We start from the raw sequence: 23,963 nt of genomic DNA, 5'->3' as shown, positions 1-23,963 counted from the left end.
ATCTAGTCAAGCACACCCTCAAAGAGTGCAACCTCATCAAGCACTACTTCAGTGGCGACTACAAGGCAACCGACACGCACGAGCCATCTAGGCCTGTCAGCAATGAGGAAAAAGGGGACGTGTATCCTGACCCGAAAGGGTGCCACAAGATCTTCAATGGATCAGTGACGTACGAGTCCAAACGCCGATAGAAGCTCATGGTAAGGGAGGTCAATGCGGTCGCTCTGGGCAAAGCTATCCCAACTTTCCTGATATGGTCAAAAACCATGATCACTTTCGACAAAAAAGATCACCTTGACCACATTCCACAATCGGGGCACTTTCCCCTCATCATAGATCCAATCATTGGTAGGACCTGGCTATCTCATGTCCTCATGAATGGCAGGAGCGGTCTGAACCTCCTCTACGCCGAGATGTACTATGCCATGGGGCTATTGCGAGCGGCGATATGACCATCCGGTGCCCCATTCCATGGAGTCATACTCGGGCTTCAGGCCATTCCCCTAGGGTGGGTCGACTTACCCATGACGTTCAGAGGTCAAGCCAATTTCTGCACAAAAACGCTCACCTTTGAAATAGTGGATTTCCTCGGATCCTATCATGCCATCTTGGGCCGACCATGCTACGCTAAGTTCATGGACGTCCCTAACTACACCTACCTGAAGCTCAAGATGTCTAGTCCTCACGGAATTATCACTATAGGAGGCGACCTCCAGCAGGCCCACCTTTATGAATGGGAAAATTACGACATCGTGATAGCCGCGTGCCAACCCCCGGGGGCTAACCCCAAACATGACTACCCTACGTGGTAGGGGAGCACGTGGAGGTCATGCTTTGCAACCTTGTCCACAGCATACGATGAGGCACGAGGATGATGCGATTGACGAGCGCCAGAGGGCTCATGACATAGTGCATTCCTCGATTCAGTGAGCCGTGTGCTCTAGGCCTCGCCGTGTTGAGCACCACTAATGATGAAGGCCATGACCAGTGGTGTGGACACTCAGCGTTCACATCAAAGTTACTCTCAGCCAACTAAGAATTTGTACATAATGATCAATGAATCCTCCCTATGCCTAGAGATTGGAACGTGCCTCAATGAGCGCACGTCTAAGGGACACTCTGATGACGCGTGCAACCCCAAGTGACCCATGTCGATCGGCGCATGCTAGTCGACATGGTTCGCTCATAGGGGCTACACTATGGCATACCATGCACCGATGCTCACCAAAAGAAAGATTGTCATGACCCAAAGAAAAAAATATGATGAAAGGCGCACTACCGCTAGATCTGTCCCACAATACTTTGGTCACAAAAACAGAGTCGCACTACGGCATTCAAACAATCAGATCATCGACGAGCACACTAAAGTAAAAGAAGCAAAAGATACAACTAAGAAAATTTATTTATTAAAAGACCCTAGGTACAACCTAAGGTCCCTGGCTACCAACGCGAAGGATGTCCTCCACATTTATGGCAGCCACAACAGCAGTCATAGCAGTGGCAAAATTACCGACTAGCTCGCCCGCTCCTGCCTGGCATGGTTGGGAACCCAGGCGCCACCCGATGGAAGTCCTGGCCAGTGCAGAGCTATAGGGTGATGAGGGCGACACTGACTCCTTGTTGGACTTTGGCCACACCACCACGCATTCACAGTCTTCCATTAGGAGAACCTCTGAAAGGCAAGCTCCCTCTGTCTTGTGCCAAGAGGCCACCAGCTGCTCCACCAACGCTGACAACAAGAAGATAGGAAGATTAGGAATGGCAAGCAATGAACAGGACAACAAGACGAATAAGCACCCTTACCCATGATGCGGGCCTGGGCTTCAGCGGCCACTGCCTACGCGGTGGTGGTCTCCCTCTCTAACGCCTCGAGGGCCACCCTGACTACGTCAAGACAACACTCCAGCTGGTTCACTTCACAGGTGGCTTTAGAGTAGCACTGGCGGGCCTCGTTTGCCCCATGGATGAGCTCGCAGAACTCACGCCAATCATCCAAGGAGGATGACGATGAGCTCGACACCCCTATGGGCGGGGTCATGGCATGAGCGGTGCTGGTGGCCCCTTTGGACATGGCATGGGAGGCAGCCCGACAAACACACACAATCAATACAGGTTGAAGCTTGAAACTTGAATATCATCCGAATGCACTTACCCCTGATCGCATAGGCAAGGACGAAGAGATGGTGGTGCCCCATTGGCACCCGACACCCCTACAGGGGCCGCTTGCCGCGATCCATTTCGGTTGGTGGAGAAGGAGCACCGAACACATAAGAGCAAGACATAGGGAAGTGGTGGAGCAGGCGACTCAAAGCGAATGCCTCACCCACCGTACCACTCTTGTGTATTTATAACCGTCACGGGTGCTCGAGATGCACACACATTCACTTACATTTACAAATAGCTTGGGAAACCCCGCAAAGCAGGTAAACAATCGGAGGGAAGACAGAGCAACGATCGCCACTCAGCGATGTGAACCAAGTAAGCTACGCACATCCCTAGTTGTCATGGGGTCAAAACCATGGCAAGCATGTTGTTCAAGTTTGTGTTAGAGTACGGGGTCTCCGGTGGCTTGGGTGGACTCAGGAACACAAGAATTATGCAAAGAAGATGCAACGGTTTATCCTAGTTTGGGCCATGGACCATCAAGTTGTTTTGTAGTAAGAATCCTAGGTGTCGTTGGGCTACTCTACTTTGAGACTCTGCATATCAGATGGTGTTGGCTTGGACTGGCCTCCCCCGTGTGAGACCTTCTGGAGTCTTCTTGGTGGCGAAGGAGATCAGCTCTAGGGGTGGACGCACGGGCTCAGGAGCCCTTGACCCTCGGAGGCCATGGGAAGCTTTGTCTTCTTATGTCATGCCTTGGACATGACCCTGTCAGGGGAGTAATTGGTAGAGGCAAGCAAGAGTAATTGGTAATCGGTAGCGGGGCTTGTCTTCTTGTGCCTGGGCCTTGGCTAACATCATTAGCCGGGCTAGAGCCAAGGGCTAGGCCTAGAGGTGCCGTAGATCGAGAGCCCAAGTTCGAGGAAGCCTCAAGCCCCTGGCAGATGCTGCGGTCAAGTCAGGCTTGGCCGGGTCTCTCTACCAGATGGTACACGCGAGCGTGCCCGACAAGCATAGCCTCCTAGCCCCTGAGTGATATTACAGGGGTCGTACATGGGGTCTTCTTCGTTTGAGTACCATTGGATCCAAGGCTTAACATACCTGTATGTTAGGATCTTGTCACCACTCTTTCCATATCATTTTGATTTTTGCGCCCACGTTCCGCAGCACACAACAGCTTGTGAGTGGGCACCATTATGCCATGATGTGATCAGAGAAGGCAACCGCTCCCTAAAATTGCACAGAACAACCCACCGCGACCATGACCCTATGTCATGCTTAGGAAACCACTCTTGGGCTGGTCTTTGAAGGGCTTGAGGCCACTATGAGACAATACGAATGCACGTGCCCGCGTGATTCGCATCCTGACCCAAGGCAGCAAACCTGCTAGCTGCTGCTGCTGCTGCTGCATGGTTTTGGTGGTTGCCTTGCTTCCACATACATTGTTGGATTCAAAAGCCCGTCCTGGCAGGTGGCAGCCCACCTCCGGGGTCACGGCAGGAGGCGCTGTCCGGTGGGGAAATGCGGTCGTTTCGGACCGATTCGAACCGCATGAACTCAGTCCTCACCGTGTGGCACCTCGAGGCCGGGCCGCTGCCAAAGTGGCAAGTGCCAATCCCTCAAGACCACAGCTGGTTTCGCCGGGCACACAAGCTATCTAGCAGCATCGGATTCGATCGGATCTTTTTGGGCTTTAGCGCGGTTGCGGCTCAACTCACCGTCGCCGATCGCCAGGGATCCCGCGGAAAGTGACGCCGGCACGTGCACTCTGCACCGCCCAGGGGGCCTCAGCAGCCGGATTACATTGGTCGATGCCGATCGGCAGCTGACACCTGAAACGTTGTTGTTTGGTTAAGATTAAGATGGCGCGAGAACACGGAACACGTTACATGTAATTCATGGCATTTCTGTTCCTGTGCTCCAACCCCATCCCCAACCGACGTTGGGTGGCGGTTGGGACCTGTGTCCGCGGCAGTTGACGGCCGTCGAGAAAGCCACGGAGTGGATCTACAGACAGATATGACCTTTTGACCCTGGAAAACTCGGTGCAAACCCGATGGATGCATCGGCATTCGTTTCGCTAGGGCTAGGCGCTACATGCATGTCCCTTCGTGCTACGCCGCCACCTTAAACTAAATAAAAGAAGCTTCTTCAAAGGTAGTAAAGCCTGGTTCCAATGAAAAGCGCAGTTTGCCTGCAGCTGTTGGAAGTAAGATCTGGAGAATGATGTTTCCCCCCCCTGAGGAACGGAGGAGCTAGGATGGCTAGCTATCAACGTACTGTTTGCCCTTCATGTCCTTTGTCCCGGCCCGGGCCTGGGAACGAAATCATTTTCGCCAGTGCGAGCCTATGGATTGCATAGGCAGGCCGTGTACTACGCCCGTATAAACGTTTGAAGTGCGTATCAGGTTTGATATGCGGTTTGTTGTGCCATTCAAAAATTACAAAGGCTCCGTTCGGCTTACCTTAAAAACGGCACTGTTTTTTAAGCCGGAATAGTGTTTTTTCTCTCACAACAATTTAGCTAGAACCGTGTTTTTCCGGTCAGTTTCAGCCAAAATTCAGCAAGCCGAACGGGGCCAAAGTATCTTCGTCGAGAAGGGTGTCGGTTTCAAGCTGCGAGCTCGGCGAGTTCCTCTGCTTCTTAATGCAGCGGTGGTTCGATGTGTGGCTCATCCGGTTGCCGACGACGAAGAGGGCTGGGAGATCTTGCAAGGACTTGAATGTATTTTTTGTTTTTTCTCAGGGGTGTCGTTGCAAGGAAAACAATGTAATACTATATCATATGTGAAATAAAACCCGGTTCCTCTCAAAAAAAAAATAATTGATGCGGGGATAGCGTTATCATAGGACACAGGAGTAGGTAGGGGACACGCAATTAGTAGGCGTGTGAATTTTGTTTCGCTCGCTGTGGGGCCGCCGCTCACGGTTTATAACCAACCAGTAGCAAGGCCCGGTCATCATTCTTCTCGATTGTTATTTTCGCATGCTCGAAAAGGATACCATAGCATGTAGTACTCCTACATGCACAGCACAGCTAGCTAGAGCCAAGAAGCGGACAAATTTAACCATGCATGCACTGGGTTCATCCGTTCGTGGGATGATTGTTGATGGCAGTTGATGGTGCTGCACAGATCAGCAACACATTGCTTCTCCACCAAAAATCAAGACGAAAGAGGAAAATATGGTAGGACTGGGACAAGAAAAGACTGTTCACTTCAGAGGATCAATAACCTGGTGCAAAGAAAAAAAAACCCCGGAGCAATGGCATGCCATGCAAATAACTTGAGCAGCAGGGGGCAGTGGCATCACGCTACACACAGAGCTAAGTGCACGCCACTGTCCATCCTGCTCCCACTCCCCTCACTCCCACGCGAACGCACAGGCGCACAGCACCGCGCCCAGCCGGCCGCACTCCGCACCACGGTCTCGCCCCGCACAATGCGCCGCCTCCGCCGCGCCGCCGCGCTCCCCCTCTTCCTCCTCGCCCTCGCAGCCACCACCACCACAACGCCAGCGGCGCCGGCCGTGGCGAAGGCTCCCGCGGCAGCGGCGCCGCCGGCGCCTCCGAACGTGACGGCTGAGATGGCCAAGGGCGGGTGCAAGGCGTTCGTGGACCTGATCGCGGCGTCCCCGGACGCGTCGTCGACGTACCAGTCGGCCGTGGAGGGCGGCATGACGGTGTTCTGCCCCTCCGACGACGCCGTGCGGGCGTTCCTGCCCAAGTACAGGAACCTCAGCGCGGACGGCAAGGCGGAGCTGCTGCTGTTCCACGCCGTGCCCGTGCACTACTCGCTGGGGAGCCTCAAGTCCAACAACGGGCCCATGAACACGCTGGCCACCGACGGCGCCGCCCGGAACTTCAACTTCACGGTGCAGAACCAAGGCGACGTCGTCACCATCAGGACGGCCGCCGGCAGCGGCGCGCCGCCCGCGCGGGTCAGGTCCACGGCGGTCGACAAGGACCCGCTCGCCATCTACGTCATCAGCGCCGTGGTGGAGCCCGTGGAGCTCTTCAAGCCCGCGCCGGCGCCGACGCCGGCCCCCGCGCCCGCGCACGCTGCCGCGGACGCGCCCACCAAGACCGCCGCGCGCCAGCGCCACGCGCCGCCCGCGGTGGCTGACGCGCCCGGCCCCGCCGCGGAAGACAACGCGGCTCCTGTGGACCAGAAGGACGCCAAGAAGAGCGCGGCTGCCGGCGCGCCGTGCGCCCGGTGGCGGCTCGCCGCCGCGCTGGCGGCGGCCGTGGCCTCAGCATTGGCTTAGCGATCGATGGACGAAGGGCTTTCTTTTTGCGTTTTTTTCCGGTGATGATCCATTGGCGACTTGGCGTATGATCGTGGTTGTGATGGCGTGCTTGCGAGGTTTGTGTTTTTTTTTCTCGATCGGGAGAAAATAGTGTATTCGTGCTTCGGTTTAGATGTTTCTGTTCTTGGTTTTTTTAGTTCTACTGGTTACCACTAGAGTGAGGCTCAGTGCGTGTTTATCAGGAGGTGTTTGTATTTTTGCTTTTGACGGACGAGTGAATGCGCTGTTGGCTCGAGCTTATTCATAACTACTTTTGAGATGTAAAATAGTTTTTTTTATCTTACAATATTTCAGTATAAACCAAATTACAGCATCAGCGAACAGCGTGAAGTCTCAAGTCTGGGCATTGAATTGCTGATTCTGACGACGACGAGCTTCTGGTGGGTTTTCTAATGTTCTTGGTTAGCATCGCTGGTATGGTATCCCAATTTCTAACGTTCTTGGTCAAATCTCCCTAACAAAATCTGACTTGGTACGGCCTTCATCGGAGCACATAAACAAATGCATCGCCGGATCCTCCCTTGGCTCCGAAGCGAGTGCCGCCCCCTGCGCATTCATTTCTTGCGTCTCCGGTTGTCGGTGGATGCCATTTCATTCGACGCTGATCGCAGGTCAAACAACCCAAACCACACACCAAAAGTACTACTACACAACCAACAAGTGGAGTTTAAAAGCCAAAAAGATGGCCAGCTCCTCCGGCAGGACCGCCTTCCACGTCGCCCGAAATTGCCACCGCCGTCCGATCTGTCATCGTATGGCCGACAGTGCTTATAGCCGCTTCCGTTAGAATCCTCTACATCCTGCGCTTCTGATTCTCGCCGTGCAGCAGACCTCCACGGTAAAAAGGGGGGAAAAAACTAGCTTGGTCTTATCTCTCTGTCCTGTCCGTTTTCTCCTCTCGCGCCGTCGTCGTCTCCGCCTCGCTTCCCGCCATTCCCGCCGTTCCCACCAGCGCCGCCGGCTCCTCCCCTTCCTCCTGCACCTCGGGTGCTCCCTCTGCTTTGCTCCCTCTCTTTCTCTTCTTGCGCTTTCCTTGTTTCGGGTTTGTTCGCCGCCACCGCATTACCGCTCGGGGACACGCCGTCCACCTCCGCCTGTGTCTGCCCGCTGCCGTCCTTCGCCTGCCGGATCTGGCTCAGTGAGCCTCGATCTGGTGCGTGGGGTGCGGGGGTGGACAGCCTCCCCTGTGGTCAGCTCCCCGTCCGCCGCCCGGCCGTACAAACCCTAGCATCGGCGGCCTCGCCGTCCTGCTCGGTTCCCGTCGTCTTCGCGCGGATCCTGCTTTTCGGCGTCGTCTGCTGCTTCGGTGCCTGACCAGCGCTCCCCTGCGTGTTACACCTTCCCCTAGAACACCTCTGGTACGTTCTACCGTCGGTACCGCATCGCCCCGTTTCCCCCACGTGGGTGGCGCGCCGGCAGCCCCTCCTCCTCCGCCTCCTTCCTCCCTCTCTCTACTTGGCCTGGCCGCGCCCCAGCGCGGTGATGACGCCGGCCTAGGGTTTCGCGTCTCCATCGCTGGCCGTCCTCGGATTGACCATGACCCGGCGTCGGTGGTGCACTGGCGCCACTGCTCGCCTGCGCTGCGGCCAGGTATGGCGGGGGCTCCAAATTGTTGGCGGGGGCTCCAAATTGTTGCTGCAGTTATCAATTTTTGGTGAGATTTTGTCTATATTCCCGGTGCAAATACAAAGCGAATCTGCTTCCAATTCTTTTCCCCAATTTGAGAGGCAATTTGCTCCTAATTTGATAGAGCTATTTCTAAATAAGGTTTGCTTTCGTAAGCCAGGCAGGTTGCAGCCTCACGGTTAGCTTGGCTCCAGATTGACCAGTTCAGATGTTGTGCTTACAGATTTAGTAACGCGCTACATGTTTCAAAGTCAATCTTTCTATTTGATTTTGTCATTGGGCTTCACTGTAACCTTGCTTCGCAATGTTCAGATTGATCTTATATATGCACTATGTGATCATAGCAGTCCAGTTTTCTTTTCTTTTCCCTCTTGTATAAACTGAATCCACCTATATATGCTTCCTTGCAGGACCTCAACAGCCATCCACGACAGAAACTCCGACAAAGAATAGAGAACTGTATACAAAAACATTAAACAATTATCTCTCAGACTAATAATCCCTGTAAGCACCCCACTCTGCTTGATTATTAAATTATTTCATCATTTTACAATATGTATGGTTAGCATCTTTCATGATCTAGGAAATGGAAACTTCCTTTCCTATGTAACCTTTGCTTCTTGGTCACATAGAAAAGGCATCTCTTCCTCGTATTTACCATGATGGGCTTGCTCTTTTGCGATCTCTTTGGTTTCTTTTCCCAATTTGTAAACAACCTACTGTTGTTGGGTTTGGTCTCGCTAGCTGATAGATGAGTTCATGCAACCGTGTCATACATTTATGGTTTTGTGGGATGGGATAGAAATATTCTATGTTTTAGGATGTTGTGTTGCTGTTACCACGGTCTGCGGATTAAATAGGACTCATCTTTGGTCCCTGATTTTCTGCTACAAAGATGCAGTTCAAGCCCTTGTTCTCTTCTTTGCTTCTTTTATGTTGCTGTTGTAGATCCAAAGTCTACAGCTTTCACTGCGCCTTTTTTCCCCTTAAATCCACACTCATCTCTTCTTTCCCATTTCCAGAAATGATCCTATTTTCAGCTGCTGTTTTTTATATGACCTAACTGTTCTTGTGTATTTCATAGTAAATAATTCTTTCAGGTTAATGAGTTCAGGAACGCAAGGAACAGCTGGTCCTCTCTCAATGTGTCTTCCTGTAACATGGTGACGCGATACTAATAAGAGTTCTTTGCCGCAAGGCATGTGCTTTCCAATCCACTTTCCCTTTTCTTTGGTACTTTCATCCTTAGTGTGAGCATTATTCCTCACTCTAACAGCCTCCCATGAACACCATTGAAATATTTGTACACCCGCAGTCAATCAAGAGTAGGTTAATGAGACCCCACTGTTGTTGTTTTCCATTATCCTAATGTGATTATTCGGTAGTTCCTCTTCAAAATGTAGTTAACAACATCGAATATGTCCATCAACAGGTGACCTATCTGCCTCCTCCTTGGCTTCGTAAGTTCTTCCTTCCGCTATGCATTTTGAGATGGACAGAACAGCACATTGTTCTTCATGCATATCAGCGTGAATAAATCTCTTGCATATGGATTAGGTATAGAATTGTTGGTGCCTACCTATATCAAAGTTTTAAATTGTCCTTTCTTTGGCCCATTACTCCCTTTAGTTTTGGCCAATTGGAGAATTGTTGTTGCCTAACCGATGTATGCTGTCTCTTCATCGTACAGATCCTACTACGGATCAAAGTTCAGAACATGGACGAAGCCAATTCTTGTTGCATTGGTGTGCATAGATCTGGTATATTTTCCCTACATGCGAATTCTTTTTTGAATTCATATATAATGAGGATTTTTTATCAGCTAGCAATGGATCGCTTTACTACCAAATGTTTCAAACTCAGCTACCAAAGGATTGGTTTGCTACTCTTTCAGGGGATATATACTTATATAAGAGGTTATTATGTAGCGCCGTGTTTGCTGTTCCTCTAAAGATTGGTCATTCCATACAACGGAAACGCCAATATAAGTAGCGCTATTGCAGCTATGAATCAGGCAGTCCCATGAATGCACCCCTTCTAAACCTAGGTCTCCTTTGTGATACCGCCTAGGTACTTTTCCCCTCTCCAGTTTCCTTCAGTGTATTTCGAATGTTCATAAAAAAACAGGACTTCAGAGTCGACTCTTCTACTGTTATGGCTAGGTTTGCAAGCAGATTCTTCAGGCACAGGTATGTAACGAGGCAACATAGTATACTGTGCAGGTTACTAAAAAACTCATTCTAGATAAAAAAAAAGAATTACTTCATATCCTCCATTCGTTATTCTATGCCTTCAATACCTTGGGCCTAAAGAGAATTCAGGATCTAACTTTTCTAGAGCAAGGTGGTGGTGGAGATTTTCTCAGTATAAAATTGAAAATCCTGAAATGAAACATGTGTGTGCTTCTATGGAATAATTGCATTATGGTTCCGCTTCTGCTTTCTATTGAGTAACTAAAGGTGCTCATACAGATAAAAAGTGGTATGCATTTCCATTAGTTTTGTACCATTAAATGGTGATGTTATGACCGGCATCCATTATCAGCGCAGGAGGCCCAATCGTGGCTAAGAAGACGCCGGCATTAGAGGGCCCAAGGGCCATAGTTATATTATTTATAATATTAGGAAGGAGTTATTTATAAATTATTATTAGCAAGAGACTATAAATATTTGTAAGACAATTATTGTGGAATTAGGCAGAAACAATATAACTGTTTCCGGCTTCCCTCAGGGAGCCGGGAGTTTGCCCTAGCCGTAGCTTTTATTCTTCTCACGCGAGATCACGGCGCCCCAACGCCGTTCTTCCCTGTTCAGGCCACGACCTCCCATCTCCCACTCCAATAACCTACGCCCTAAGCAGGGAAGAGTCCGAGTTCCTATCAGGTGCATCAGCAGCTGACTAAATATAGTGGTCTCATCCTATTTATGCCTGCTGATATGCAGGTTCTTTTCCTTATCAGGGTCTCGGGTTGATGATATTTGTAGCCCATTCTAAGTTATCCGGTTTCTTTGATGTTAAATTCTTACCGTATATGCTCATTTCTTTTGATTAACCATACATATAGTGCCATGGTCCTTTTCATGGACAAGTGCTCTGCCAGTTTGAATTTTTCAATGGTTCTTCCAGAAACATACTCTGTCATAAGTTTTTTAATGGCTCGTCCAATAAGAGATTTGACACTAATATATCAATCAAACTTGGATCGAGAAACGTATCATGCTTTCTGTTAGGATTCGAATCCTATATTTATTAGATTCGACGCTTTTCCTCGTGTTCTATTTTTTTTAGATTTAAGAGGAATATATATCAACTAAGTTTAGGATAACAGGTACATTTAGCTCTGCCCAGCTTTACCTCAAAAAATGCACAAAATGAAATCAAAAGAGATTTGTTGTGTCATCATATTTTTCAACGCCAATTCTAATATGGCTCTATTTTGTAGGTTGGGCTCCCTTAATCATCCAGGGGGAACACCTATTCAATCCTCGGGAGGACACCTAGGGTTCAGTTCATCGTTTTGGTATGTTATCCTCTTCCTCTGCCTTCCTTAGATGTTAGTTTAGATTATTTCATAATAATAGATCGAAATGCTGCCTACTTATGTACTCATATATATGTCCTTTCCTTTGTTTTCTGTGTTCAAATAAGGTGTAATATGTGTTCAGATGGCATGAAGATATTCAGAATCAAATTCCAAATTGTTTTGGATATCTTATTGGATTTCGCAGTTTCCAGTTCCTCTAATTGAAGATGGTATCAAGTTTGAGCTGGTCCAAATATGCTTATTTAACTATCGTGCAGTACATGCTCCTTGCCGCTGCCGACCCACTTATGACTTATCTCAACATATACGCTGTATAAATAGTTGTACAACAATACCACTATTGTTTATTTATAGCTCACTGCTTTCCTGCAAATTTGCGTCAATGTGAGCTATAGGATTTTGACCATCTAGAATGAACCATGCTGCCATTAAGGGACCCACTATGCATCGTTGTTCTATTTGTCCTATAAAGTCAAACAGCTGTAAGGCCTTTTTCTTTTATCATGCATTATATTACCTTACAATCATTCCAGTTTATTACATCACACATGCTAGCCATTCCATGCAGGACAGAACCAACATCTACTTGGTTTTTCAGTTGCCATGCATAGCGTTTTTATTACATGATAATTGAATCAATGTTCTGTTGCGAGCGACAACATTTCCAAAAAATCGTCGGCTACTACAGCACATATGCTTCGAATTCAGTACTATAGTTGAAATGTTTAGAGTTTTCATAAATACAGGTCTAATGAGCTCCTGATTTTATTTTCTAGCTTCCTCCTCTATACCGCTCAAGGTTTGTTTAGCTTATCACGGATGTCAGCTGCTACTCTGCTGCCTAAAGGTTAATTTTCTTTATTGTTTTTAATTTACTTCAGTACATGTGTCTTTGGTTCTCCAAATAGGAGGTCTTTCGTTTGCTTCCATACGTCATGATTTCAACTTCCTATTTCTGGTCCCTATCCCAAAATGATGTACAACATAAATGAGTATGAGTTCCCTAGCTGAACTTATTTTCTAACTTATCTCTGTGTTTCGTTTTGCTTCACATGATGTTTGCAAACTACAGCCGAGCTGCACATGTTTTGTGGGCATAGTTTCTAAGAAAATATGCTAGATAAGGGGAAGTCAGCTGATGATCGATTCATCAGCAACATTAGTTGTTGCTCTAAATTTACGTACTCCATGTATTTCAGTTGAGTTGTTTGGTTATTAAATAATTGGGACATCAGAATCCATTGCCTTTGACTTTGATAGATCCTAGAACTCATGGATTAGTTTGTTTACGAATATTTGACACTCCTACAACATGTTGTATAGAATATGTGTGCATGTAGATAGATAACTACCTCAGGAACCTTAGTTAGCTAAGTGGACTGAAAGGGCCACCAAGTTTGATAAACTCTGTTAAGTTTCAGCCATCAATCATGGGCTTGGTGCTAATAGGAAATCAAGCAGATCATCCTGCATATATAGCTTTGCCTGTAGTAATTACAGATATTGATAGAAGTTATTAGTTTAAAATTCAACTAATGATGATGATAGTGGACTCTACAGTTTATAGTTCGGTTTAGATAATAGTCATAAATGGAACTGCTGCTAGAAAACTGTTGTTGGTGACTGTTGGAAACAATACAGAATCTTTATAGTTTCAGTGATGCTGTTGTTGGTCACGGTTGGGGAAAAAGTAATAAATAATTTATTTTCCCATTTATTTCCTTATGAACTCGTGTTGACGAACTCACAGCGACGAACTCACAGCACTACTATGCAAAAAGAGGTCTAATTGCAACAGCGTGACTCCTGCAAAATAGTTAGGCCGAACCTGCAGCTTCCAGTTAATCTTAAATATAGTTGGTTATGAGCACCATTCAACTACACTGAACACTCTCACTTAAAATGTCCAACTGGTTAAAGAATGTGCTGCCATGTCTGCCTCTAAATTACAGTTAGAAAAGATTAGTAATGAAGCTACAAAGGAGGAACCTTGTCTATATCGAAGTAAGTTCCACTAAGGTTCAATGCAGTGTCCATAAAAAAAAGCTTTGCTTAGTGCTGTTTTGCTGCTTTACTGACCTCATCTTTGCCTTATTTTTCCTTCTCCATATTCTGGATGCACCAGTAGTTTGTTGATCCGTGCCTGATATGTTATATACAGTACACGTATCATAAGATAATATGGCTCAGTTAACTGATGATGTAACTGATTAGAGGAACATACTAAGAATTTCTGTAATGAAAACCTCTTGGATTCGAATGGAATTCATAGGAACTCTGACCTGTTGCTTAAGACTCTAAGGCGGTTAAGAAGACAAGTTTTTGACAAGCTATCCTTGCAGATAGAAAGGCAAATCAGATTGCCCACATGGGAAATTGATTTTTTTTAGCAGTGTTGTTTCATATACAATTCTAGGTTCTATTCATGACATAGGTATCTACTGCCATTTCTATTTACTTTTGTAGGGTATACATACAATATACATAGACAGCTAACACATTAAGGGTGCACTTCAATGGCGTTAACATCTCAGATTTGCTTGCTCTTCATTTTCAGATTGATGTCAATTTGTCCGGTTCGTCATATCGATCTTAAACAACGTCAACACTACACAGATTATGGACGTTGTAGTCATCCATTATTTATTGTTGTAGGACACAGGCTGCTCATTAAGAGGCCACACATTGAAGCCCCCAAACAAATGGCCTGCCATTGATCAACATCTGCGTTCAATTTTACCTATGTATAATTTGGCTCCTCAGCTTCTTCTATCCTTTTGTGCACTTAGCCAAGGGAGTCTTAAAGAAGATTACCATGAACTGATCCCAAAAAGGCTGAAGAGGAGACCACCATGATCTCCATAACCATAAGTGTAAGCGAGATATATGCTTGTGTAGCTGGTTGAACATATTCTGAGGGCCTTGTGTATGACCAGGATATTGTCTACTATTGTATAGACTCTTCTATGTAGATTAGCTAGCTTTACTTCATTGTACTGCTTTGTTGTGTCAAGGATGAGTAAAGGATAAATGATTCAGGGGTAGATGACTTTTTTCTAAGTCTTCAATTCATAATATACTAAATCAATGGAACAGTTCCGTTTCATACATGTATTGCACACTTGAACATTGAACTGCTTTCAACTTTATACTTCAGTTCACTCAGATTTCTAACGCGCCCATTGTTACATAAAATCTCCATTTACAGCCACACAGGCGCGCGGATGCGCGCGCCAATCTACTAGTGTGGCAGTAATATTAAAGCAAGTGTTTGCCCAGGCCAGGAGGACAAAAGCGAGGCCGATCCGGGCAGCAGCAGCACTGCGGAAGAGCGAGCAGCGCTCGTGAGCTCTTGGGGCTTCTATTTTTGGCCCCGATCATTTGCGATGGAGCACGAAAGTGAGCAGTGCGCCACCGACGAAACGGTGGGCCTGCCACCGCCCACCGTGTCATCCTCCCAACATAGCCCAAACATCTTTTGGTGCAGGGAAGTACTTTGCACTGTCGGTCCATGTCCGTCCGTCCACACAACACACAATAAATGCTGAGATGGAGGAGAGAGAGGAGGAGAGAGAAGAAGCGGGCTGTAAGCTTACAGCTGGCTTAGGCACAAGAACCAAGAAAGTCTGTGAGAGAGACAAGTGGGCCATGTATTAATTGTAAACAGCTAACTACTGTATGAGTGGGCTGAGAGAAGGCTGCAAAGAACCTTATAGCTAGCAAGCCGGCTGTATTATTAGTCTTGCTCTTACCGAATCGCCGTGCAGTACAGTCGTCACAAAGAACCTGGGAGACCGCCACGTTAGAACTAGGCCTGTGGGCCCAAGCTCCCTGTGCCAATGCTTGGCAAATACTCCCTCTGTCCTTCATTCAGAGGCGTATTGGCTTGGGAAAAGGTTTGTGAATTCACTGGCGCCTAAGCCGTTGGGTGCATCGGGAGCCAACGCTCACGTCCTGTATTCTCGCGCGTAGTAACTGCGATGCCTCGCTTCCAGTATCAGCTGCATGCATGCATGCAAGTAGCTCTCCCTTCCCAACTGCACTTCCTATTTTATCCCTCCCGCTTGCGTACTCAGCCACGAAAGAGAAGCACCGGCCATGGACGTGGAAACCTCGCCGGCCAAGGGCACGGCCGCCTCGCCGGCAAAAGGCGCGGCCACCTCGCTGGAAAAGGACGCGGCCACCTCGCCGACAAAGGGTTCGGCCACCTCGCGGGCAAAGGACGCAGCTGCTTCGCCGGCAAAGGGCGCGGCCGCCTCGCCGGCAAAGGGCGCGGTCGCTTCGTCGGTGCTCATTCGTGGTCTCAACTGGGCGCCGGACTCCGAGGACGAGAGCGAGCTCATTACCATCGATCGTGAGGAGTGGCGAATCCGTCGCGGCATCAGGATTCCATGCTCTCGCTGTGGTCTCATACATAGTGAGTATGAGATCACATCATGGATCTATGGCTTCAACGAGTTTGACTGCAAGGTACTTTTCCCTAACATCGACGATCTAAAGATGGATGGCGATACTGTATTGCTCCCTGCACACATATGGATGGCCGAGAGTGATGCTGATATTCAAGATTCAACCAGTGTAGGCGAACAACAAGAGTAGTTGTTTTTGGTTCAATGTAACCGAGCAGTAGTAAGAGTGCATGTAACGCTGATGCTACCTAGAAGTGCTTATGTCTATCTATTTCTTCATGCATTCATTTCAAAAGTCCCTCTAAACATGCATCGTCTAAACATCATGACTAGCTTAAGATTAACAGGAAAGAAGTAAACAGATGCTACCCATGCAAAAGATACTCTAAACATCATGGCAAAAGAAGCAAGTTTAACCAACGAATCCTAATGCTTGATTGTAAATTTCCATCGGACACTCATAGCTAATTGGAAGGTTGCCTGTCATCTCCAAGTGCTTCTTCTTCATGTGCGGGATGTTGTAATATTGTCCTCCATTTTGCTTTATGATCTCCATCATGCAACTCTGTTGTGTTAGGAAAATCCGATTGGACCTATCCACAGGGTACTCACGAAATGCCTTGTCAACCTTTTCCACAATTTTTTCGATGTTGTTTGGAGTTCCCTTGTAAAACAACGCTTGAATTGCTGCAAAGAAACCAAGGTCCAACACATTAAGATCGGGTGAGTTTGGTGGCTGGCATGTTAGCCGTATGTCCCACCCATCTGCTTGGGCAGCTTCTACAAATGCTGGATCATTTACAGCAACGTGAGTCCTGGCATTGTCCTGCTGGATGAATATTGGCATTCCTCTTTCTTTGGCTGGCCATTTTTCCTTTATTGCAGGGAGGACTTTGTTGATAAGGAATTGCCGGCTAATTTCCATGGTAACAGACATCATGGCCTTTGTTACCATGACACCTACAGAAAGCATATACCCTTTGTTAGCCAAATTAAGTAAAAAAGAGAAAATTAAATAGAAAAGGGAAAATTTTAAGTACATATGCATGTCATACCTCTATCTCTATTGGGGCTCCATCTCTTTGCAGGCTCTACGTAGACAAAGGGAAAATTGCCAATTTTCCCATCAAAGGTGCATACACCATGCTCATCAAATCTAGGCCGAGCAACCACAGTAAGAACCATGACCTTTTCAATGAAGTTTTTGCTTTTAACCGCTCTTTGTGGTCTTTCTTCATCATTGGCGAGATAGTACTTTTGGTTACGCCTAGTCCTATAGAACCACTTCTCATCGATCTACATGATGTTGTACATTGGTTTGAACGTGGGAGCATTTGGAATGTTGTTTGTGAGCATGGACAAGCAGTACTTAACTCGTGCCTTCTTGTTTTCATCTGTTAAACTAAACTTTAGGTCATTTGTGTGCCGACGGAAATAACCCTCCCTAAAACGACTATGAAGTGCGCTTTTAGACACACCGAGCGCATTGGCTAGATCACGGATGGTTGCGCGCTCTTTCAAAGGCACGTTTTTTATGGCTTCCATGTCTATCTCAATTCGTTTGCGACCACAATTCCTAACCAACTTATTTTTAACACCATGTATCCCACCAGCAAGTTGTCCTTCTCGCCATATCCTCTGCACTACTCTACGAGTCACACTGTATTTCTGTGCAACTTCCTTACTCACTCCACGCTGTAGTATAGGTGGTTTTGTTTTGGCTAACAAATCACAATATATAGCCATCTTAATGTCATCGGTGTAGAACTTCCTCTGTCTCCCACCAGAAGCTACAAAGATAAATCGAATTTAAAACAAAGAACATGGTAGTACAACGTGAAAGTATAATATGGTCATGCTCATGCTCATGCAACGTGCATGAAAGCAACATGCTACAGTACCATGCAACAAAGAAGCTAACAGATGCTGATGATAGAAATGCTAGCTTACCCTCTCCAGTGTTATTGTTTCCTCCATGATCCAAAGCATTGCTCGTAGCATCGACTTGCTGGGCACCATGGTCACTGGCATCACCATGCTGGGCGCCATGGTCGTCGGCATCTCCTTGCTGGGTGCCATGGTCGTTGGCATCTCCTTGCTGGGCGCCATGGTCGTCGGCATCGTCGTCATGATCTCCAACTAGAAAAGCAGAGGAAAAAACAAGTCAGCGGAATCATATTTGGCACAAAACAAACTGAATCTTTGAAAACTAGCGGCATCATTATTTCCATCATCCCACACAAAGTTGTAGACGAGAGCATGTGCAGGCCCTTCCCACTCGCCGATGGCTTCCCAGTCAATTGGATTGTCCCAATCTGGGGGTGCCTCTTGGTTGAGATCATAGCCTAATGGCGCCATGGATTGGAGAGGTAGGGAGAGGAGAATTGACGAGAGAGAGAGCTGATTAGAACATGTTGTAGGAGAGGGTATATATAGAACTGTGGAGGCTTCATAGGCGCGGCAACTGTGAAAATTTTAAACACCCTGAAACCTTAAGCGGGAGATTTGATTTCTTATGCATGGCGGTAATTTTCAACAGCAAAACTGAAACTCAAAACGCGGCAATTTTCAACTGCAAAACTGAAACTAAAAACACGGGAGCGGACAAGCGTGGTCGCGGGCGTTCCGGCGTTGCACGAGCGTTGAATGCTTTTGCATGCAGCCACGCAGGGAGTTACGGTCAGCGTGGGATACGAAGGGATTTTGCGGCATTTGCGGCTGGTGGTTACGGCAATTAAGTTCTCCTTGGTCTCGGAGAAAAATGCTACTATGCCTCTGAATGAAGGACGGAGGGAGTACTCGCATGTGTTTGGTCCCAGAGATGATCAGTAATGGGCTCAGTTGATCCTTATTTTAAAAGTGTTTGGACGGAGGCGACCAGTCCACAGGGAGAGTATACCCCCTTAGATTTTGGCCTATTCGGCTGGTATTAAAGCCGACTGATAAGCTGGCTGAAGCTGTTTTATTGTGAGAGAAAAATACTTTAGATTCTAGCTAATAAGTCAGCTGATAAGTTCAAGCGAACAGGCCGCGTAGCCCATCCCACAAAAAACTAAGGGCCGACTCGTCCCCGATCTGTGTCATGGTGCTCTGTCGGCTAGGCATAGGTCTTTGGCTCCAAGCGCCAACATAGCGTGGGGCTTTGGGTGACGCAGACACGGATCTTCGAGCTCATGCTAGCCCCGGAGTGGCCAACCTCGCGGCGGATGGGAGGCGTAGGGACTGGCCGTTGGTGGCGTCTGAGGCGCGGGCGGACTGGGCAGCGATGTGCATGGTGCGCAGTGGTGGTAGCGGTGCATTGAGCGGGCGACCATGGTGCATCCGGCGCTAATGTGGAGCAACAACAATAGAAGAGGAAGCGAGAAGATGGGCTTGTGTATTTCCAGCAAGATGCCCATTTAGACGTCCAAAACTAAATTTGGCCATCGTACAGCAAAACAGGTTTGTTTTTCTGAATAAAGACACTCAAAGATCTAATAATTATTAAGAAAAATAATGGGCAGCATATAAGATAGTTTAAATCTTATATGCTGCCCATTGTTTTTCTTAATACAAAATTATTTTAAGAAAACAAGAGTACATTAAAGGTCAATCCAATCGTCTCTTCCTTTGATTTTTTCATAGTCCGCCTGTCGATGTCATGATCCCCAGGTGTCTTAAGGCATCGATTAGTTAGCAGGCCGAACGACCCACGATACATCAGCTAGTGAAGGCCCAAACGACCGAGGTCTAGCTGAGCCAAGTGAACTAGGCCGGACGCCAAGGCCAGGGTTGGCCATGACCTCTCCCTTCCGCCTTAGCCACACGACGCATAGAAAGACTCATGACCTCTCGACCGTCTCGAGTCCTAGGAGGAACGGGAGAGGTCGAGTACAGCCAGGCATGCATGCCCTGACAAGGGTAAGGACGCCACACTGACCTAGCAAGGAACATTCCCCTTGGTCCAGTCAGACGCCATCCTTGCACCACACAGCACGGACAAGACAACTCCACACGACGATGACTGTCAGTACGGCGACCCACCGTCCAAATACGGACCAACAAGACGTATGTACAATCCTACCCACCATGGGATGAGATCCACTGATGGAGGCCTTGACTTGGAGTCCATCCAAACCGGCGGGAGCCACAATCCTGGAGCCCAGGATCGTGGCCACCAACTCCACAAGCAAACCTGGTGATCGACGACCGGGGGGCAGCTACCAACTCTTGTACGATGCACCAGGAAACTAGGAGGCGATGATGAAGACCATGGCGGAGACCATGTCGTATAGGACGGCTAGCGAACTACCACTGTGCCTACAGTGCCGCCACGGCCAGCACAATAGCACCGCACCACACCATGCCACGACGTGGCCATAGGACCGTGACGACAACCATGCCTAGACATGCACCACAAGACGGCGTAGCTTGCAAGCCAAGTTAGCTAGGTCCTCCTTTAGGCTCATGACCCATTGGTCGGGAGAACCTTATTCTTTGTACGCGCCCTGGTCCCGAACTCTATATAAGGACTGCCAAGGCACCCATCTTGGCGATCTAGACTCATTCAGTCATTATTACATCGTAGAATGGCTCCTGATGCTTTCCTTCGGGCAGTCCGTCTCCTAGCTCTAGCTCTCCTACCTCTTTCTCCATTCTTGCACCCCCATTATAAGAACTTCAGAGCATTCAAGTAAGGAACATGTACTCGATCATCTCTGAGACTAGACATAGGGCTTCGACTTGAACCAGAATAAATCCTTGTGTCTTTTGGATGCTACCATCATCTTTCTAGAGTAGCGTGGCAATCGTATAAATTTACTAGTCTGGTTTACAAAACACTGATAGTTGGCGCGATAGGTAGGGGACAGTCGTGCCCTCTCGTTGTTGAGAAGGGAGTGATGGCTCCCTGCACTTATGTCGAACTTGCTCTTGGCACGTCGGAGTTGCTTTGGAAGCCTCGAGTTCGCCAACATCGATGGGCCAGGTCCCGCTAACAGTCTTCTCCCCGACTAAGCTCTGCGCTTCGGGACCTGGACTTCATAGCTGATCGCCTAGGACAGTTGTGGCTCAGCGAAGAGAATGCGGCTTCACTGCACATCTCGATGCCAGATCACATACCGACCCTAGTCGGTCCCGCGATCATCAACTCTGATGCACTAGCATGCAGAATCGACGCATATCTCGGGGCGAAACCCAAGCCAAAGCTAAGCTGATGTGTTTTCTACGTGTTGGCAAACACTTTTGCCCAATTCTCTGGAAGCAACCCCTTGCCACCAAAGGCCAAATTCTGCAACCTTAGCACCGCACTACCCTCCAAAATGAGGGACGCGATTGCACACTTCGAGCGGGAGCTAGCCAAGCGCAATGGCCATTCGATGATGCCAGAATCCTCCGGGTTTGTGGGGATGATGGAGCGGGATCCGAAGTCCATCTATGACCTCCTGCTAGCGACCCCTGAGAACATAGACTATGAGTCTAATTCTGAAGGGAGCTACCATCCACTTAGAGAATGCAACATGTTGCACCTCTCAGAAGATGGGGTGGCGCCGGTAGAGGACATAGAGGACTACGCCTATCTGATTCCATGCACCCTAGAGAATAGGCCGAGTATGACCAGGAGCGCCTAGAACGAGCCAGGGCCCATGAGCTGATCAGGCCAATGAATGCCATGATGATGGTTGCCCTAGCCCATAACACCTCGATGCTGAGGGCGTGTGGGCATGGGCACACCATGTGTATGATCAAATCCAACAGGGCAAGAGGGAGATGCTTGTCTTTCCTCAAGCTAGCCAAAACATTGCAGCAACCGCCATGATCATGCGGACAAAGCCTGAACCCTCGATCTTTGAGCAAAATCGGGTCCATGAGGAGCTATAAGACCTGCTGGAAACTGCAGCGGTGCAGCGGTCTCAAAGCTCCATGGAGAGGCGGTGTCCCCTCAGCGCCTGGCACCCCCGAGGGGCACCACATGCCAAGCGAGCTTCCGACTAGGTGACGGTGACGCGATGCATAGGTGGGAACCCTCCCTAGCGTGCAACCGCTACATTGGAAACCACCATGCACGTCTAACTCAAGGCGCTAGGCACCCTAGGCCAGACTAGGCGGGCAAAGATCAACTACACTACGGTGACAGCGACCCGAACAATCATGGCCAACATCCTAGGGTTCAGGACGCTCGACGTAGCCCAAGCCCGGATACCTACGGCCTGTAGGCGTTCACAAAAAGGATCCAACAAACACCATTCCCGATGTGTTTCTGCATGCCATCTAACATCATCAAGTACTCCGGGGACACCAACCCCGCTGTGTGGTTGGAAGACTGTCGCCTCAGCCTATCGAGTAGGCGGGGCGGACGATGATCTCTTCATCATCTAATACTTGCCACTCTACCTTGCAGAAAGCACCTAGGCATGGCTCAAGCATCTCCACGTGGATAATATCCACTCATGGGTATACTTCAAGTGCATCTTCATAGGGAACTTTCATGGCACATACGTGCGCCCTGGAAATTCCTAGGATCTTAAAGCCTACAAACAAAAAAGCAGGAGAGACTCTACACGAGTACATCCATAGCTTTTCCATGCAGTGCAATGAGCTTCCCAATATCGTGGATGCGGATGTGATCGGAGCGTTCATCTTCACCACGACCAACTGAAGCACTTGTTCACGAGCTTGGATGCTGCAAACCAGTGGATGACGTGGGAGTTGCTCGACCTCATGACAAGCCACGCCTCCGGCGAGGGGGTCATCCATGCAATCTTTAGCAAATACAAGGGTAAGGCTCAAGCTAAACCCACGGATGAGGCTAAAGACCACAATCGATGGGTAAAGGGCAAGAAGCATAGCTAGAGGCACCACGATAGCGAGTTCGTCGTGGCAGGTCGCAAGGTCCATGGGCAGAAGACTGGCAAGCTCAACCACGTTAGTTTTGATAAGATGGTCAAGATGTCATGCCACAACTATGGCTATCTAGTCAAGCACACCCTCAAAGAGTGCAACCTCATCAAGCACTACTTCAGTGGCGACTACAAGGCAACCGACACGCACGAGCCATCTAGGCCTGTCAGCAATGAGGAAAAAGGGGACGTGTATCCTGACCCGAAAGGGTGCCACAAGATCTTCAATGGATCAGTGACGTACGAGTCCAAACGCCGATAGAAGCTCATGGTAAGGGAGGTCAATGCGGTCGCTCTGGGCAAAGCTATCCCAACTTTCCTGATATGGTCAAAAACCATGATCACTTTCGACAAAAAAGATCACCTTGACCACATTCCACAATCGGGGCACTTTCCCCTCATCATAGATCCAATCATTGGTAGGACCTGGCTATCTCATGTCCTCATGAATGGCAGGAGCGGTCTGAACCTCCTCTACGCCGAGATGTACTATGCCATGGGGCTATTGCGAGCGGCGATATGACCATCCGGTGCCCCATTCCATGGAGTCATACTCGGGCTTCAGGCCATTCCCCTAGGGTGGGTCGACTTACCCATGACGTTCAGAGGTCAAGCCAATTTCTGCACAAAAACGCTCACCTTTGAAATAGTGGATTTCCTCGGATCCTATCATGCCATCTTGGGCCGACCATGCTACGCTAAGTTCATGGACGTCCCTAACTACACCTACCTGAAGCTCAAGATGTCTAGTCCTCACGGAATTATCACTATAGGAGGCGACCTCCAGCAGGCCCACCTTTATGAATGGGAAAATTACGACATCGTGATAGCCGCGTGCCAACCCCCGGGGGCTAACCCCAAACATGACTACCCTACGTGGTAGGGGAGCACGTGGAGGTCATGCTTTGCAACCTTGTCCACAGCATACGATGAGGCACGAGGATGATGCGATTGACGAGCGCCAGAGGGCTCATGACATAGTGCATTCCTCGATTCAGTGAGCCGTGTGCTCTAGGCCTCGCCGTGTTGAGCACCACTAATGATGAAGGCCATGACCAGTGGTGTGGACACTCAGCGTTCACATCAAAGTTACTC

The 23,963-nt window shown here is 48.5% G+C and overlaps 1 protein-coding gene, 1 long non-coding RNA gene and 1 pseudogene across 21 annotated transcripts; 2 read left to right on the top strand and 1 right to left on the bottom strand.

Moving 5' to 3' along the window:
* Positions 1-5,367: 5,367 nt before the first annotated feature.
* Positions 5,368-6,715, top strand: LOC136533096 (fasciclin-like arabinogalactan protein 1). The gene has a single exon (XM_066525665.1). It carries the CDS (start codon positions 5,368-5,370, stop codon positions 6,367-6,369), a length of 1,002 nt encoding a protein of 333 aa, XP_066381762.1. The 3' UTR covers positions 6,370-6,715.
* A 541-nt stretch (positions 6,716-7,256) lies between these two features.
* LOC136533099 (uncharacterized) lies at positions 7,257-14,572 on the top strand. Of its 20 annotated transcripts, none has more exons than XR_010778387.1 (10): positions 7,257-8,065; positions 8,448-8,541; positions 9,138-9,235; positions 9,470-9,594; positions 9,728-9,797; positions 9,932-10,107; positions 10,200-10,226; positions 11,480-11,557; positions 11,686-12,428; positions 14,048-14,572. It is a non-coding gene; the product is annotated as an uncharacterized lncRNA (long non-coding RNA). The 20 variants fall into 20 exon arrangements; XR_010778394.1 differs by having other exon boundaries at positions 9,932-11,557; positions 11,686-11,790; positions 12,358-12,428; positions 14,139-14,157; positions 14,244-14,572; XR_010778389.1 differs by having other exon boundaries at positions 9,932-11,557; positions 11,686-11,790; positions 12,358-12,428; positions 14,139-14,157; positions 14,237-14,572.
* A 1,830-nt stretch (positions 14,573-16,402) lies between these two features.
* Positions 16,403-18,348, bottom strand: LOC136533095 (uncharacterized; annotated as a pseudogene).
* Between the last annotated feature and the right edge of the window lie 5,615 nt (positions 18,349-23,963).

Source organism: Miscanthus floridulus, unplaced genomic scaffold, assembly GCF_019320115.1.
Source record: "Miscanthus floridulus cultivar M001 unplaced genomic scaffold, ASM1932011v1 fs_786_2, whole genome shotgun sequence".
In the NCBI taxonomy this organism is placed as follows: domain Eukaryota; kingdom Viridiplantae; phylum Streptophyta; class Magnoliopsida; order Poales; family Poaceae; genus Miscanthus; species Miscanthus floridulus.
This window is presented reverse-complemented; position numbering and strand designations above follow the sequence as displayed.

What these genes read in the sequence shown, in the direction of transcription:
- LOC136533096 (XM_066525665.1), top strand. Translation starts at nt 5,368, where the DNA reads ATGGCATGCCATGCAAATAACTTGAGCAGCAGGGGGCAGTGGCATCAC.